The sequence below is a fragment of the Aphelocoma coerulescens genome, chromosome 1A, assembly GCF_041296385.1.
Source record: "Aphelocoma coerulescens isolate FSJ_1873_10779 chromosome 1A, UR_Acoe_1.0, whole genome shotgun sequence".
Lineage (NCBI taxonomy): Eukaryota > Metazoa > Chordata > Aves > Passeriformes > Corvidae > Aphelocoma > Aphelocoma coerulescens.
In genome coordinates, this window is record NC_091014.1 from 61203570 (window position 1) to 61221914 (window position 18345).

An 18345-nucleotide genomic window follows, 5' to 3' on the forward strand; every position below is an offset into this window, starting at 1 on the left:
TTATTATTTTTTGGTTTTTTTCCCCCTTTGGCCATTCTGGCGAGCTTGCCAGACACTGCTAATTAGCTGTTGCTTAGATTTGGGCTTTGGTCCTCTGAGATGCTCCATACAAATGGACTCACAGGGATGTCTGTGCATGCTGTAGGTGCAGATTCAGCCTTCTGCAATACAGTACAAGGTGCTTTTATATCTGCATTGTCACTAAGGCATAGAACCAATAATTCATTTCATATAGGTCATGAAATGCTTCTTAAGTGATCTGAAATTTAAATAACCTCTTGAGCAAGATTTGAACTGTATTAATTTTCCCTGTCCTTGAATATCTGATTGTTTCAAAAAATGTGTAATCAGTACTGGAACCTATTATCCTTAGTTTAGGAGTCCACTAGTATGACTTATCAGGAATTCAAAGGAATTCAGTTTCATGCCCATGAAATGGATGTAGCCAGAAGGAAGCTTGTTTTATGAAGGCATGTGCAATGACATGTAGACAAAATTACTTTAGACTTGTTTGAAATATTCATGTGAAGGTGGTACACAGGGCAAAATGAAGGAGAAAGAACAATGCAGGGTGAGTTGCCAACCTTTAATAAGACCAGGGCATGCTTTTTGAGCTTGGGAAGGCAGAAAACATAAGAGCATTGTAGCAGGACTTAAACCAATGTGAGGTGATCGCACCAGGGCAGTGAAATTATTTAAAATGTCAATATAATTGTTTTAGGGCTATCTGCACTGATAAGTGAGCTCCTAAAGGTACCAGAACTGTGACTGAGACCAGCACTTTGCTGGCACCACTGTACAGTAACTTGAATCCATACTTTATCATAGGTGCTCCAGAAGGCCAGAGATCTCCATCAAAGGAGGTCCCACTGCCTCTGAGATCATCCCTAGGGAATGACCACCCTTGGGTCATGCTGCAGCACCTCCTTCTTTAATGAAGACTTTGGCTAATACTTAGATGCTATTGTAAGATCATCCATCTTTTCTCATCTCCACAGAGTCAGGAATGAGGCAAAACCAGAGCTCCTCACAGAAAGGGAAAGGAGCGTGAATATTTTTCAGATCCATCAGTGACCTTAGTAGTCCATTACAAATACAGATGGAGGATCTTGACAACAGAATGTAGGTGCTGGTTTTAAGGCCTAAGAAAAGACTGAGAAGTGAAAGATGGGATTCATTCAATTAAATATGTATGTCTGAATGTATCCATGTTTGTGCTGCCCAGCCCAGGTGTAGCCAGCAGAGAGAAACTGACAAGTGACAACAAAAGTCCCCTGACAACTGGGGACTTTTAAAAGAAGACTTTTACAGAAGTAGATTTTTAAAACCAAGACAAATATCACCGAAGAAGCCCGGTTTGATATTGCTTATATTTAGGAGGCAAGAAGTGGGATAAATGGGCACTAGTCACAGCAAATCACGGGCATCTGGGTGTTTTCAGTTCACAGTAGCTTGAGGACCCCACAGTCACTGTGCACATACCTGCCCTTCACACGGCACTTTCTTCTGAGGTGTGGCAGAAAAGCTGACACGGTGTAAGATGCCAGATTTCCCCTCGGGGTGCAGATGTTCAGATGTGGTGAGGCTGCCCTTGGGTTGTAAGACTGTCAACCAAATGACGTTAGATGGAGGCCTGATTAGCTATAGGCATCCTGTTGCTTCAGCCTGTTTCCACACTATCCTTGACCCAACCACTCATTTTTAGCCTTTTGGTCTCAAAGATGTTTGTTTTCTGATCCATTCCCATGCTCAATAAACATTTCCTTGCACAGTGGCCCAGGTGCAAAGCTGAGAAAGACAGCTAGACTAGAACAAGTAAAAGCTGTTGAGACAACATTTTGCTTCTCCTTTGGATTTTGGGCTTTTGCTTCCCTTCTGATTTGTGGAATCTCTCATTGTCTTTTAAGAAAAGGATGTTGATGTTAGCTGTACCATGGGAATTACATTTCGAATGCCAGTGTTTTCCTCTCTTTTGACATTCAGTCATTGATGAGAGCCACTCACTCTTCTCACATTATATTAACATATTAATATTCACACTTGTTCCTTTCCTATTAATATTCACACTTACTTCTACAGTAGAATTTATTTAAAATGTGCATTTTGGAAGCAGTTTTCAAGCTAAAACTTGATAGAACATCTATTACTTTGCTTGCTTCTTCCATGTATGTTCTCTAGGCAATGAGAAGCATTTGTGCAGGCTGGATTGCAATGCATTAGTTATGTATGCATGCACATATATTTATAAAATTGATATATTCCATATACTGTATGCATATATTGTGTAACTAATGTTAGTGCTTCCATTTGCAGATCTCAAAGAACTTCGCTGAGTAGTTTAATCATTTTTACTTATTTCTTAGTCACGGGGAAGCCACGGTAGAGAGGGGATGTGGCTTGTCTAAAACCACATTATCAGGTCAGAAAGAATGGGAATCTATGTCTTTGATTTCCAATACAGTGCAGCACTGGTGAGCAAGGATATCCATCCTCTTACAGATAACTTCTATTTAAAACAAACACCTCCATTTGGAAATTCTAACTCAATTGTTAATCTTTAAAGGAGTAAATTTAAAAATAAGAGAAGTCTGTAAAACGCGAAAAACAGGTCCTGCTGGTACTTAGAGTAAAACTTGACCAGTATCAGTTCAGGTCTATTTGCAGGCCACAGTTAAAGGAAACAGTAAATTGAGGTTTTAGACTCCTAGTACCAACCAAAAAAGGCTGTGACATGGGACATTATGACATTGATCCAGGATGAACTCACTCTTCCAGTTCAAATATGTAAAATGCGCCTAATCTGGTGTGTTAACTTTTTACTGGCAGGCTTTGTAAGAGATCAGTTACTGTCTGTCTGCACCACTCTAATTTTATGCAGGACAAGTAGCATCTGTCTTTCTGCAGCCAGCATAAAGCCAGCATAAAACTGACATAATCTATGCATCAGGTCCTCCTGTTAATTTGACAGAGAAACAATGGTGTGACCGCATCTGAGCTGGATCAGTTTTGTCCTGCTGTCTAATCAGTGACACTGAGACCTTGTGCTAATGGTGATGGAAGAGCGGCCCTGGCCCTATGGCCCGACCCCGCCGCCGTTTCGCATTCAGGTTGCCCTGACCATTCCCAAACGCATTCATTCACCGGGCACAGGGAAGAGAGCAAGCAGGTAACTCTGCTTTCCCACTTTCCCGAAATAGCAAGGGAATACTTGCGGACGCCCCCCCCGCTCCCGCAGTTTGCTGGGCTCCATCTCCCTTCCTACTTCTACCCGCACCGCCGCCGCTGCGGCCATGGCTGCACCACGCTGAGCAGAACCGAGAGGCGCTGACACCGCGGCGGAGGGGCGGGAGGGGACCGGCAGGGAGGGGGCCCGGGCGGGAGCAGCCCCGCAGGCGCAGCGCCGGCATCCCGGCGGCACGCACCGCTCCGGCAGCTCTGCCGCTGCTGCCGCGCCGCTTCCCCTCTCGGCCGGCGGCAATGCCAGAGCCGAGGACGCTGTCATCTTAAGGAGCGCAGGGGAGGGACCGTGTGGAGGGGAGGCGGCGGTGCCGGCGCCGCGGGAGGAGGCGGGCGCCAGCAGCAGCATCTCCGCGGGAGCCGCCGCACGAAGGCGCGCTCCCGGCCGCCCCGCTCGCCGCCCCGGCCTCCAGCGCGCCGCCGCCTCCCCGGGCAGCGGGGCTCGCCCGCCCGCTCGCCAGCCCGGGCGCCCCCGCCGCCGGGGCCGCCGCAGGGCCGGGGGAGGCGAGCGCGGCCTCGCCGCGTCCCGGGCGGCCGGCGGGGGAGGAGGGGGCCGCGGCTGCGGCGGGGCGGACCGCCCCCGCGCTCGGCGGCGGCTGCCGCAGGCGGCTCCGACCCCCATCGCCGTCCCCGCCGCCCCGGGCCGGCCGTGCCGGTGCCGCCCCTCGGCCGCGCCCGCCCCCTGGCTGCCTCCCCGGCGGCGCGGCAGTGCCGCCGAGGCTATGGCTGCGGAGGAGGTGCTGCAGGGCGCGGACCACTACAAGAGCGAGATCGAGCGGCTGACTCGGGAGCTCTCCGAGACGACCCACGAGAAGATCCAGGCGGCGGAGTATGGGCTGGTGGTGCTGGAGGAGAAGCTCACCCTCAAGCAGCAGTACGATGAGCTGGAGGCGGAGTATGACGGCCTCAAGCAGGAGCTGGAGCAGCTGAAGGAGGTGAGCCAGCCCGGGCTTTTGTCTCGCCCCGCCGCCGGGGCTGCGGGCAGGTGCGGGGCGCCCCACGCGTGTCCGTGCCCGGCCCCGCGCCAGCCCCTGCAGGTGGGCGAGCGGGGATTGCGATGCGCGGGCCCCGGAGCGGCTGCGGGCTCCGGGGGTGGGGAGGAGGGGTTTCGCGGGGCCGAGGATCAGCCGGGACCGTGGAGCTTAAGGACGGATTACACGAGATCGCAAGCCCCTTGCCCTGAGAAATTTCCCCGGGGCCGCGCTCCGGCTCCTGCCGCCGGCAGCCTCAACTTCTGGGAACAGGCGTTTGCGGCAGTGGAGGGTCCCCCCGGTCCTACCTGCACCGCATCGCCCCAGGCTTTTTTAGGAAGAGGAAATGAAACAGTAGGATGAGAGCTGGGCCAACGCAGTGTATAAGGAGTCGGGATCTCTGTAAACAGCTGTCTGCAGTGCGTGAGGAGAGAGACAATTCCTTTTGAAGTTATTTATAGACCCGCTTTATTCTGCCAGCGAGGGGAATCGCTGCCATTGGGAGGGGGGGTATACGACAGTCTCGAGGTCATCCATCAGTGGAAATTAAACTTCTGCGTCATGCTGAAAGGGTAAAATACTTGATTGGAGGGGTGATTTGGGGTTATCTTTCAAATGTGTTTTTGTAACACTCAAAGTATGAAGTAGCTGGGTGTTACACCTTACCTTTCAGCTCTGCTAGACGTGACTCCGAAAAATCATCACCCTCCCTGTGTTCATCCTTAAGGGAAGTAACTTGAGACTGATAACGGTGCACGTACGTGGGAGCTACGGAAGGGCTGTGTGTGCACATGTATGCAGCACTCACAGCTCTGCACTTCATGGTGTTTTTGTACCATCTCAGAATGTAACTGACTAGGTTTTGTAAAGAGAAGATAAAGCATCAGACAGATATTCTCCCAAATTTAGAATGTATCTTTCTATTCTACAAAGAAAAGCCCCCAAAAATACTGCTATATAGAATGTGCAGAAATTCTGTTACAATTAATGAAATTTCCATTAGAAACCATGAACATATTCCATATGGAGGGAAGCCACTTAAAAAACTTAGATTATTTATGAATATATTCTTTAGAATACTAGCTGATGCCCTTTTAGAAGTATTTTTAATTAAACAAAGATTTCATTTTACTTGCAGGTAAATGAGTTATGCTACAGACTTGGTTCAGTGTCCAGAAGAGTTGAGAACATTATGTTTTCAGTACGAAGAATAAAGCTGTTTTTCAGAAAAACCTATTGATCTCCTTAAACTTGATCTCTGCCTCCCTGCCCCCCTGAGCCTATGGAGTAGGCTCAGGACTTCTGAAACCAGTAATCACAGAGTGAGGGATAGAGATACATAACTTGGCACTGGCATGAAGGCAGTGCTGTTTGAAATGACCTGGCAGTAACAGAGGAACAGAATTAAGGGGGAAAAGTGCAATGCAGTTTCTAGGGAAAAAAAGAAGAAGAAGACGACGAAGAAGAAGGAGATAAGCAAAGCTGCAGCTAGCTGTTATCCCACCATAATCATGTACAAAAGAAGGCTGATCAGAAGCCAGGATGACACATGGGTGCACAAGGCCACAGATAGAAAAGATAGTGCAAAGAATCGAGTTGAAGTTATTAAACTAGAGGGATTAGTCAATGCAATTAATTGAAATCAAAGATGGGCACAAACTCTCTTCCTGTTTACCTCCCCTTGAAGTCAGTGAGACTGCATGTTATGCAGCCCAGAATGTCTCCTGTGGGGCCATGCCTTCATGCTGTGCCAGCCACAGCATGGATACTGAGGGGATATCCACAGAGAGAGGAACAGGAGAAATCCTGTAGCTTGCCTGGTGCCGAGCAAGAGTGGAGCTTCTCCAGTTCCCAGTCCAGACCTGGGGCTCTCAATTCCAGAGCGCTCCTTAGCAGCAGGTGGGGCATTTCCATCCCCCACCTAGGCTGCAAGAGATTTTTTTTCTTGCTTTTAACCTTTATAGCAGAAACCACACTGATTCTCACTGCACATGCACTCTGCAAAGGAGAATTTTCTCTTAGCCCTTCCTGTTGCTGTAATCTGTTTTCTATTTTTGTGTTAGCACATCCATTATGACAGTTCCCTTAGCACAAGTCAGACCTGTAACTGTGAGACACAAGCAAAAGGTGCCTCTGATGACACCAGTGAGGCAGAATTCAGGTAGTTCAGGCAGACTGTCCTGTGGAGCATAGATGTGGGACTGTAGGGTTCTGTCTGAAAGCTCTTAAGGGGGAAGAGAAGTCCAAAGACACTTTTTAAAAAAATTAAAGCACCAGCCAAAATGTGTGGAGGAGGGTTTTTGTGTCCATACTCCAGCAGGCCCTTCCAAGAACATGCTGCCCAATGGTAGGACATAAATGCCCTGACTGACTGACTGACTAACAGGAGCTGGGAAGAATTCTGTGCATTGCTCTTACTTCACAGCATTTGCATCCTCTTTGAAGCCATGTTGGGACATAGAAATTAGGCCTCAGGTTTGTGCTAAAATAGTTTGTCCATTCCCAAGGAATAGTAGGTGCAAGAGGGTAGCCAGGCAGGGTTACGTTACAGCTATTGCCTCTCCTTCTGCAGACCTTCTCTGAACAGATCCCCTTACTATGGTCAACTTTTTTTGAGGCAAGTCTTCATCTTTTAACAGTTTTATTATTGATTTCTTGTGTTCTATTGTTAGGACCTCATTATATTGCTCAGCAAACAGAGCTGCCCATCTTTAACTACTCAGCCATGGTTTGGCAGTCTGGGATCTGAAGTCTTCTCCCATCCTCCTTGGCAATCCAAAACTCCAGTGGACTTCAGCAGTCCTTTTCCATATAAATGGCAATACCTCAGCTATACAATAATTTCCATCATTGGAGAGTGAAATGGGAAACTAAGGCCATTATAGGATCTTGAAGTAAAAGCTAATTACAATATATTACATTAAATATTAATACTTGTGTACAGGATACATGCTCTCCACCCTGCAATATAAATTGTTTTAGTAACCTCTGAAGTTTCTTCTGCTGTGTTCAGAGGTCTGTGCTTTAGCCTAGGATTTTGATGTTTTGGGCCATGAGATAAATTTATGCAAAACCACTATTATTATTTAAAACTTTATTAATTTTCGTAGGGTTTGGGTTTGGTTTTTTTCAGTCTAAAAATGATGTTTCTCCACCTCAGTCAACTACATCTCAGTCTAGTTGAATTGATCTTTGGTAAAACACTATCGTTTTAGGGCCCCTGTTCAGAATGTTACTTCAGCAGATGTGCTTTTATACCTGCAGTCCATAAAAATTCAGAGACTAAGACTTGTTGCTATTAGTCATGGGATTGAAGGTAGCTTGTTTTCCTTGTCTTGCTGAGTTGGGAGTTTAATTACCATCATATTTTATGTAAAACACCTTCTAGTGGTTTTATTATATCTGGTCTTACATGTTTACATTGCATTTGCTGTAAGAATAACGTGTCTTGTTAGTTCTGTTTCTTTTAATGGAGGTGTAAAATGGCTTCATATTGATCTTCTTGCCTGAGCTGTTGGCTGTAGCTGTCCCTGCTTTGGCATGGGGGTCCCTTCCAACCTCAGCCATTCCATGATTTTCTGATCAGCTACTGGGCACTGGTGGTCTGTAAAGTTTTTAAAGCAGAGAAATATCAGTCAATATCATTCTAGTCATGATAAAATGGGGATGGAAGGCACCTTTGGTGTCCAACTCTACAAAGAATTAGGGCTGGGAAATCGTAGCAGATTTTTGGGAATCAAATCATGAACATAGCAGGTGTTCCTCTCCTTGACTCCCTCTCTGACTGACTAATTAGGCAATATCTCACTTGACTTCTTGGCTTTTATGTACTTCATTCTATGGAGATAAACTCTTCTGCTGGATTACACATGGCACTGGCTATCTGATTTCCAGGAAGTTTGGTGCTTGCTTTAATTTAAACCAAATTATCTGTGGTAAATGATTGGAAACCAGGCTAGTGGTGAATAGCCCTATCCTTGTCAGGTGTTTGTTTTCTTCACCTCACAGAAATGTTGTATCAATGATTATGAAGTGCTTACTCAGTTACTAACAGGGCTTCCAGAAGTAATTCTTGGTCTGTGTCTGAAAGGTTTTTTTGAGGAGTAGAGCTCTTCCCTGCACTATTTCAGTACAGGTGACTCAATCTCCATCTCTCCTCTCTTCTGAAGTGACACTGCCCCTCCAGCTCCCCCACTGTTCTCCAAAAGCTCTCACCCTCCTGCTACTTGAATCACCTCTGCCTCTTCCATCTTTGAAGTGTACATTTGGTGGGACTTCTCTGGATCCAAAAAGGCTGGAAGAGGGGGATGCTCCTCCCAAAAAGTATCCCAAATACAGCCCTCTTAAATGTGAATTCTTATACACTCTTGTCTACATCATAGGATGCTTAGGAAAGCGTGAAGAATCCCACTGAGATGTTCTAAATTCTCCCCAAAGCAGAATGTGTTCCAAATATGGAGCTTGGGAGCTGTGAACTGATGCCATGTCAGTATATCTTTACACCTCCTTCCAGTGACAGCGTCTGTGTCGGATGAGGCGAAACATTTTCGGCATCTCATCCTGATCTCACCACTTTGTCCTTGGCCCTGTTCACGTTGTGTCACTCGGGAAGGCCGTGCTGCCCCACACCAGCTCAGAGATGAGGACATTCAGTTAGTACAGGCTGGGGACTGACTGGCTGGGGGTCAGGCCTGTGGCAAAGGATTTGGGAACCCTCGAGGACAGTAGGCTGAGTGTAGGACAGTGGTGTGCCCTGACACTGAAAATTCCAACAGCATCCTGGACCTTTAGTAGCAGAAGCAGAGCTGGTAGATTGAGAGAAATGATTATCACTTTCAAGCTGGCAGTTGTTAAACCACATCTAGAAGACAGCATCTGGTTTGGGCTCCCTTAATACAAGAAAGACGTGGATAAACTGGACTGCATTCAGCAAAGGACCACCAAGATGGTCAAGAGCTGAAGCACTTGCCCTGTGAAGAGAGGCTGAGGGGGCTGAGCTTGTTCAGCCAGAAAAAGAGAAGGCTGTGAAGGATCCAGCATCAGCCTGTCCATACATAAAAAGAGTATTGAGATGTCAGAGCCAGGCTTTTTGCAGCAGTGCCCTCTACCTCTAGTTGGAGGCCTGTCACTAGTGGTATCCCCCGAGGGTCGGTACTGGGCCCAGTATTGTTTAACTCATTCATCAGTGGCTTGGATGAAGGGCAGATGCCTCCTCAGCAAGTTCCCTGCTGACACAAAGCTGGGAGGAGTGGCCAATACCCCAGAATGCTGTGAGCCCTTTAGAAGGACCTCGACAGAGATGGGAAAGATGGGCACAGAAGAACCTTCTGAAATTCAGAAAAGGCAAGTGAAGGATCATGTCTCTCATGCACCTGGCTGGGTGCTGGCCTGCTGGGAAGCAGCTCTGTAGAGAAGGACCTGGGGGTCCTGCCGGACAACAAACTGTCCATGAGCCAAAAAAGTGTCCTTGTGGCCAAAAAGGCCAGCAGTATCCTGGGGGGCATTAGGAAGAGCATTGCCAGCAGGTTGAGGGATGTGATCCTGCCCCTCTACTCAGCCCTGGTGAGGCACATCTGGAGTGCTGTGTCCAGCTCTGGGCTCCCCAGTACAAGAGAGACACAGAGCTCCTGGAGCGGGTCTAGTGGAGGGTGACAAAGATGAAGGGACAGGAGCATCTCTCTTACAAGGACAGGCTGAGGGAGCTGGGTCTTTTCAGCCTTGAGAAGAGACAAATGAGAGGGGACCTCATCAGTGTCGATAGTATCTACAGGGAGGATGTCAAGAGGGTGGACCAGGCTCTTCCTGGTGGTGCTAAGCAATAGGACAAGAGGCAAAGGGCAGAAGTTGTTGCCCATTACAAGCAGGTTCTGCCTTAACATGAGGAAGAACTTCTTTACTGTGCAGGTGACTGAGGACTGGAAGAGGTTGCCCGGAGTGGTTGTGGAATCTCCTTCCCTGGAGGAAGGGAGGTTGGACTAGCTGACCTCCAGTGGTCCCTGCCACCTGCAGCCATTCAGTGATTCTGTGAAGGGTGGGAAGACAAGAGATAACTGACATAAATTGAAACTATAGAGGTTCAGACTGAATGTAAGGTAGATCTGTTTCCCCCTGAGCACAGGCAGTCCCACAGGTTGACCAGAGAGGTTATGCAGTCTCTTTCCCTGGAAGTTTTCGAGCCCCAACTGGATACAGCCCTCAGGAACCTGGTCTGAGTGCAGAGCTGATCCTGCTGTGAGAGGAGGTTGCACTAGGGGAGGAAGGGGGCAGACAGCAAGGGACCTTGAGCAGTGTAAAGTCTCTCAAGGGTTCCCACTGTGCCTAGTTAAATTCCAGTGGCAGGTTGTTACAGGGTGAGTTACCCTATGCACAGTAATGTCCTGCCTGGAAACAGTGACTGAGCCTCACTTCGTGCTTGAATTTCATTTTCTCTTGCTGGTCATTAAGTCTGCAGTGACCTGGGGTTACTAAGGGTGGAGTTTGATGTGCTCATCTCTCAGCAAGACACTCCTCCATCTCTCTCTGCCATCCCTGCCCCTGTTCTGGCTCTCAGCTGTGCAACTGTTCATACTGTCACAGCAGGGTGGAAAACTAACCTCAGTTAAAAATAACCGAGGAGGGGTCTGTAACCCAGATTGGTTTCATTATCTGATTCACAGTACCTCCCAGTGAACTGTTTTACCTTTGCCTAAAAGTCAGCACGAGGAGAGGAGTGAATGCAGAGGGAAGAGGGGGACAGGATGAACTGCTGAAGCGGGTATTGATGTTAAGAGAGATGCTCATCAAATTACATCAGGATTGCTTCCTCCAAGAGGAAATGAATCCTGTGCATTAGCCTACAGAAAACATAAGCAGCTGGAATCATGTTAGGGGGAAATTAGGAGTATTGTTGAAGCTTTGGCAGCATGCAAAGATAAATGTAGATGAACCTTTTGGGTTTTTTTTCCAGGGACCTGTATTCCCAGTTGCTCTCAGTAACTGTGTTGTATCCTTAGGAGCCAGTACAGATGAACATGCAATATTAGTCCTCCTATAATAGTCAGCCCTTAAGCAGGGATGGTCAGCTTTCAACACTGGGGGCTCACAAACTCACAAAATAAATCTAAACACACTTCAATTTGTTTCCTCCCAATAGTTAAAATTATTTTCTTCATTTTGCTCTTTCATCAAATAAATCCCTTTCTAATCTGAGCGATTCTGATTGAATCAGTCATCTGGGTTGAACTCCTCAGAGATAAATGGAAGTTACAACTGGATTTTATGTCATGGAAAAGTAAATTTTCCATAGATTTTCTAGGAAATATTGGATTAGTACCAAATCTAATATGACTGATTGAGGTGTTACTGGGCAAGCCAGGCATTTTTATTGTGAACTACTTCCTGTGTAAGGCTTATGAATGTAAAATTAGGGGTCACAGGAGAGATTTTAATCTGAAGGTCCCCATCTGTTTGGAATTAGGCCTTTTGTAGTGGATTAGAAGAGAAATAATTTGCTACCATCTTTTCACCTTCCTTTAGGTGAAATACTTTTCCTTCCCTTCTGTGTTGCCTAGTGGATTTTCTTTCTCAGGGTGTGTGTGTGCAGTCTGTGTGCACATCAGCATTCAGGGTGAACACCTGGCTTTATTGAAAGTGCAAGAGGGACAAAACAATGGTGGAGAAAATAAGATTTGGCATAAAACAGTAATTTGTGAACATTCATAATGGTAAAATGAGGAGCATTCTCAAAGTCAGAGTAAATTTGCACCTGGGCAACTTTTGTATACCTTATGCAATTGGCAGCTGGCAGAAAATACATGCAAGATTCTGTGTTTTCCTGGCTGTATTGAGGCTGTATCTTCTAGAGGAAGAGCTTTCTTCTTGAGATTGAATGTGTTTTTTCTTCAGTACCTTGTTCTCTCTTATGTATTTGCATTGGTGTTTTCTCCATATGGACAATGGGAGTAAAATCCGACTCACCTCTTGCTCTGGCTTCCCTCAGGTCTCTGCTATTTTGTAGGGCTTTGCCTCTGTTATGGATTTCCCTTCCATCTTTGTCTCGTAGCTGAGGGGGTAATGTTTAATTCAGTACAATTCTGTACTGTACTTTTTGTTTTGGGAGGGATGATTTTAATTTATAATGGTAGAGACTGAAAAGCATACATTCATTTCTGCTGAACTATCTTACATCTGTTGTGTGACTTTCATAACCCTCTTCTTTCTTTGTTTCCTTGAGAATTCAACAACACTCATTTCATGTGGGAGGAGAGAGAGTATTTTCCTTATTTAGAGGAATTGATATAGCATGTAGAGACATGAATGTGCCCTTTGTCCCTTTATCACTTGCATCACTCACAGCAGATGATTATGAGGAGAAACCAGCAATTTTTTGTACTGTACTGTGAATGCAGTCTGTGAGTACAGACCAACTACAGATGGAAGTAGCTGGGACTAGTCAGAAGGTGAAAAATGTGCCTGAGCAAGGGCAGGTGCTTAAAGCTGAACTAGGCAGGTAGAAATTAAGCTAGGTTGCAGATTAGTGTTTTTATTGGGTTCTCTACTTCTCTGCAGAGGGTAGTATTAAAAATAATTTTGAGATTATGTTTCTGAATTTCTTTCACTGTCAAAGTTTAATTAACTTGGTAGTTAAAAGAAGAAGCAGGCCACTGTCCTAAATCTCTGGTTTTGGGACAGACCTATGAGACACCAAAAGGCTTTCACTAAGACTGAAATGCGTCCAATCCTATTTTCTTCATCTCTCTTGGGGTTCCTCCCTCTCTGTCTGCAGCCTCATTCTCATTCTTGTACAGTGTTTGTCTCCTGTTCATGATGGTTCACGTACTTCTAATTTTTTTTTAAATCTTTGCCCTATATCTTACTCAGTGTTGATTTGCTGCTCTCTGAGATGTGGAACTGAATTTTTCATATTAAAGAGCCTTTTGGTCATTGTGTGAATGTAAGAAATCTGACCATTTTTGGCAGACTAGACCTTCCATACTATGCTCAGATATTGTAAGGACATGAGGGATTCCTAGAAATACTTTGAAATGTTGTTTTAGCATAGCCTGAAAATGAAACAACCAAGAATTTGTCCCCTCTGCTTTGTAGCAGCCTCACCATTAAAATCATCCTTGAAAAGATCACTTTTTGGGCAGCTTTGAAATCGGGTTGGCTGTGTGGATGCATAGGAGGAAGACACCTTTCCATAAGGCTTTAGGAAACCCACCACCCTTTTTTAAAACAGGGTTTTCTCCCTTAAAAAACCCAACATATATATAGAGAGAGTATGGTTTCTGGAGTTACATATTTAAGCCCAGACAAGACAACAGGTGCCCAGTGAGTTTATATAATGCACTCTTTTTTTCATCAGCACTGGGAATGGGGCCCATTATCCACACGGTCCTGCCATACCTTCTCCATCACCCTTGCTCCCCTGAATCACACCTAACTTTCCTCTGCACTGTCTTCAACCCATCTACACAGCAAGTAGTTCTCTAGCAGTGATAGAGACAATTGTGCTTAGCCAAGAAGCATGAAAGACATCCTCAGTTACCAGAGTTAGTGACCTTTCACTTCAGTCAATCACCTCCGGGCACATTCCAGCTAAATTTTATAAACTTCATCTTCCCTTCCTGGCGGGTTGGGTTTTTTTTTTTTGGTCTGTGTTTGTTTGTTTTTTAGTCCTGTGATCTCTCAGAGCTCACAGGTGGCACACGGGTAGGGGGGCAATGCCGTGCGTTTGATATGCACTCTGAGAAGTCCGTCGGCACCGAACAGGCTTTCCTCGGGTGCCTGAGTCACTCTGGATGGGTTTAAATGTCAGCGTAGAGAGAATGAACTGCAAAGTGCTGTTTGTCATCACTGGCTAATGGCGAATTCCCACGGAGGGAAGCTGGAAGCTGCTAACAGCTGCAGTTTTAACTTCTGTTTTGGATGCTTAGAGGGGGAAACCCAGCTCCTAGTAGTTGTAAAGCTCAGAAAGAAAGACAGAAAAGCAAGCTTGTAAGGATAAAGATAGGAATTTGGGTCAGGCAAAGGGAACAGGTGGCTTGATGAAATAATTAATTTATAAAAGCTTGGCTGTTGGCCAAACATGAACACAGCACGATTTGGATTTTGTCTTCTCAGGACTGGAGTATTGTCTACTCACACCCACAAGGCAAGGTGCAGGATGCCAAACTGCACTGAAGCCTGGCCCTGCCCAGAAGATAGAACTCTCCACCTTTTAGCATTTGAGTGTTAAGAGAACTGGAGCATTTGGTCTGGAGGCAGATGGAGAGTTCACAGCTGGGCTAAAGTGTCTGTGTAGTCACAGCTTCTGGTTCTCAATTTGATGGCTAAGCCAAGATATTTAACAGCTGTATTGTCCAACCTGAACCTATGATTCCTTCTATTAAAAATGTGCTCTCGGTAGCTTGTAGTTCCTATAACAAATACTATTAATAAAGACAACTTGGGGGGCTTTTTTTTTTAGGTGAGTAGGAAAAGTTTTTCTCATACCCTGAATACCTCATAGAGTTTTTACAAAGCGTGAAAAGGTTGCACGGGTCTGGGTAATTCCATGTGACTGCACAGAAATGACAAACATGCAGAACTCACCTGAGGTTACTTGAGGACAACATTTGCACTGTCCTTTCTTTCTTTGATAATTGCTTGTAATTCCCACCTACAAGCAGGAAACATTTAAGCATCCCATGTGAAGAATGCTATCTCTAACAAAATATCCTCTATTCAGGGTTGTCCCTTAGGGTCATCTGTAGCAGGTATGACTTGAAGACCAATGCTGAAGTCCTGCCTCCATGGGTAAGTCCAAGATAAAAGGAGGCAATGATTTATTGTTGAATCTCTGCCTACCACCCACTGGCAACCAGCACTGTCACCAAGATGCAAGTGATAAAATGCGTTGCAAACTGAGAATTCAGATTTCTTCGCACCAAAGTAGGAAGAACTGGCATAATTATAATTATTGTGTCTCAAGCATGTGATCTTGTTCTTGCAGTTTAATGAGCTGTCCTAACTCTGCTGAGCTGCTGTGACTGCTCATGTGCGTGCGCTTGACCAGCCCCAAATGTGTAAGAGCAAGGTGAAAAAAACCCCACAACCAAACACAGAACACAGCAGATATCTGAAGGAAAGAGTTTTCAGCTGACATGGATCTTCCATCTGCAGTAAGCTAAAAATGTGCACTAGATCAATTACTAATCCATAAAATCTTAGTCATAAATCTGGGCCCTTGGTGACAATTTTTAAAGTAAATTCTAAGGATATGGTACCAAGGACTCCTCTGTGAAATAAAGTGTATGATACATAACATTAGAGAAGAGAAACAGAATTTAGATGGAATATGAGTGTCTGTGTGTACCAGTAAGGGAGATGGAGTCTCATGGCATGGTTAGGAGTACATTACTTTGGGCATTAGGTAATTTCCATTTCTTGGGCATTAGGTAAGCTTTTTATTTCTCTGACAGATAAGGGCTAATGGTTGCCATCTGATAATTGTGGATGCTGAAAAGCAGGAGCAGAGGAATTTTCCAGCTGCTGAAGCATTTTGTGAAGTTTTCCTTTCTCATGCTTCAGCTGAGAACCAGTGGAAGATGGTTCTGTAAATGAACTCTGTCTCACACCTGCAGGGCTGTTGTGAGAGCATAGTGGAATGTTTTGGTTTACTGAGAATAATATTTTGAAATGAGTGGTTATACCTCTTAGCCTACCACCTTGGTAGGTGGTTGACTGATGGGCCAATCATGTAATTTCTCTTTTGCGATCCATGCTATAAAAAGATGGGGTTTTGGCATTAAAAGGGCGGCTTTGACCATACTTCTCTGACCTGAATCTATGTCAGTTTTCACTGTCCCTGTGTGCAACAGCAACAGATAACAACAAAACTTTCCCTTAAGATGCCATAAGATCAGCTGTGTGAAAATAGTAGCAAATCTGGAACAACACAGTTGAGGGACAACATTTTTTCCAAATGTGCTGAATTTAGTGTTACAAGGATGCTGTAGATTCTGAGATGCTTTCTATTCCCAAAATAAAATCCATGTTAAAGTCACGGAACTGAATTATCAAATTTAGATACCTGGAAATTTGTCCCCAAAGTCTGTATTTTATTTGCATTGGAAAACATTGGGTTTGCTTTATCAAGCAGGCTGAACAACTTGCATTGAAACCCATATTGCTTCTCTTTGCCCCCATACTTTGAAATTACAGATCACATACCTAAGTGATTGTTTGTGATACACACATAGGCTCCTGGCTTTAAATATTTTTTCTGTAGTTATTTAATACTGCATCATGATTTGTAATTTAAAGTATTTTCTGTCTACTTGCTTGTGGAGAGATATTTATTCAAGAACAGAAAATGCAGTGATACCTTGATTATAGTTCCAACACTTGTGTTTGAAAAGTACTTTACTCACTGCTCCCTGGGCTGATGTTAGAGACACTCAGAGTCATGCCTGTGTTTCTATGGTTGTTGGATTTGCTTTTGTAGCAGATTAGACTGATGGGAAGACACTTAAACCTAAAATGAGCCTTGTTTGGATATAAAGAACCCTTTCCCTGGGTATAACAGGAAGAGTTTCAGGTGAAGACCATGCTGTGCTCACTTTTTGTTCTATAAAGGTCTCTCATTTGAAAGATGCTTCTTGAAATGTGGCCCCTGGTTTTTTAAGCAGTGAGAGCTTGAATTAGGCACCCCCAGCTGATGCTGGGCTGGGTACTGAGAGCTGCTGCTTTGCTGCCATTACTCAAGGATGTGCTTGTTAAATATTCCAGTCTGAAGAAGTGGGTTTGGGAAAGGGGGTCCTGAATTCTGCCCCAAAACCCTGTAGCAGAGATTCTTCTACCATCAGTTATTTTTGTAGCAGAAAGTAATCTACCCCTTGAAAAGGCATCCAAAATCTGATAAGCAACATTTTTAGGACCTGCAGTCCAATGGTTTGTGCTGTCTGTGGAGAAAGGAATCGCAGCTTTGCAAGTGGCAGTGTGATGAATAGTCAAGCTCTTACCAGAGCACTGGCACTGGATGGATGCAGGGAAAAGCCAGAGGCAGTGAGTCAGCATGACCTTGGCTGCTGCCAGAGGGATGGGTATCACATCCAGCCTCCAGGGGCACTGACATTAGTTGGGGTCTCTAGTGGAAAGGGGCTCTGGTGAAATAAAATCCACTGGAATAATTAACCACTACTGGTGTGTGTCTGAAAGGTGTCAGTTGTATACAGAGTCATGGAAACATCAACTTAAGGCAGGTGTAGTTTTTAAAAGTAGGTCTAGTTCTTTGTTAGCCTGTGACAGCACAGACTGCACTCCGGGAAAGCGGAAACAGCCCGAAAATTCAGAATGCTGCTCGTTCTGTGAGCTGCAGTTTGGCACACTGAGTCTCAGCAGGGTGGGATAAATTGTTTTTTGCATGACAGTAACACCTGGGGATTCTGCAATGCCTGGCACAATGAGTTGCAGGCATATAAATAGAAGATTAGAGATTTTACCGTGGAAATTGGAATTTGTCAGGGATTTGCTATTAAGGAATAATAAGGGGAATTTACAGATAAGTAACAGAGGTCCAGAAGCTGCGGCAGGATAGGCTGTTCAGCCATAATTTCAAAGGAAGTCTGTGGCTAAATCATAAGGAAAACATGGATTTTTCTCAGATCTAGTCCAATCATTTATCTTCCAAATCCTTCCATTTAAAAAAGCTGGTCAACCAGAAAGCCAAAGCAATCAACTGCCCTGTGCTCACTGACCAGGGTGTGCACTGGCAGTGTCTCCCACTGGTGCCAGGGTGACCAGTAAGGCCATTTAGGAATGGTGTTGCTGGTAGTTTTGCTACTTTATCACCATCAAAACTAAAGGAAAAATGGGGATGAAAAACTCAGATAAAACTCTTTGGTTTCTCAGTTCATGGTTTGGCAGTTTTTCAGTGGCATTCTCTCTTGTCATTAGAGACCATCAGCAGCTAATCAGAGCATCCTATCTCCTTGGGCTGTACTGTCCCTTTGTGGTCCCGCTCCCACATACTCTGGTGATCTAGAGCACATGGAAAGTACCTGGGATCCCGGAATATGTCCCCATCTCTCACCCCGAGCTGCCCTTTCTGCTTTGCTCTTTCCCCCTTTGGAAACTGACTGCTCTTGGCTGCCATTCCACTATTTCTAACAAT

The 18345-nt window shown here is 45.3% G+C and overlaps 1 protein-coding gene across 11 annotated transcripts in view; it reads left to right on the forward strand.

The window, feature by feature from the left end:
* The first annotated feature begins 3902 nt into the window (after positions 1–3902).
* The window catches only part of BICD1 (BICD cargo adaptor 1), a 171356-nt gene continuing 156913 nt past the window's right edge, over positions 3903–18345 (forward strand). For 9 of the 11 annotated variants that reach the window (XM_069003109.1, XM_069003093.1, XM_069003111.1 and 6 more), the window contains exon 1: positions 3903–4172. In XM_069003109.1, coding sequence (XP_068859210.1) covers positions 3960–4172 — 213 coding nt within the window. In that variant the 5' untranslated portion in view covers positions 3903–3959. Of the gene's footprint in view, positions 4173–4881; positions 5341–18345 lie in introns of those variants that run through there. The other 2 variants (XM_069003108.1, XM_069003107.1) reach the window with 2 other exon arrangements.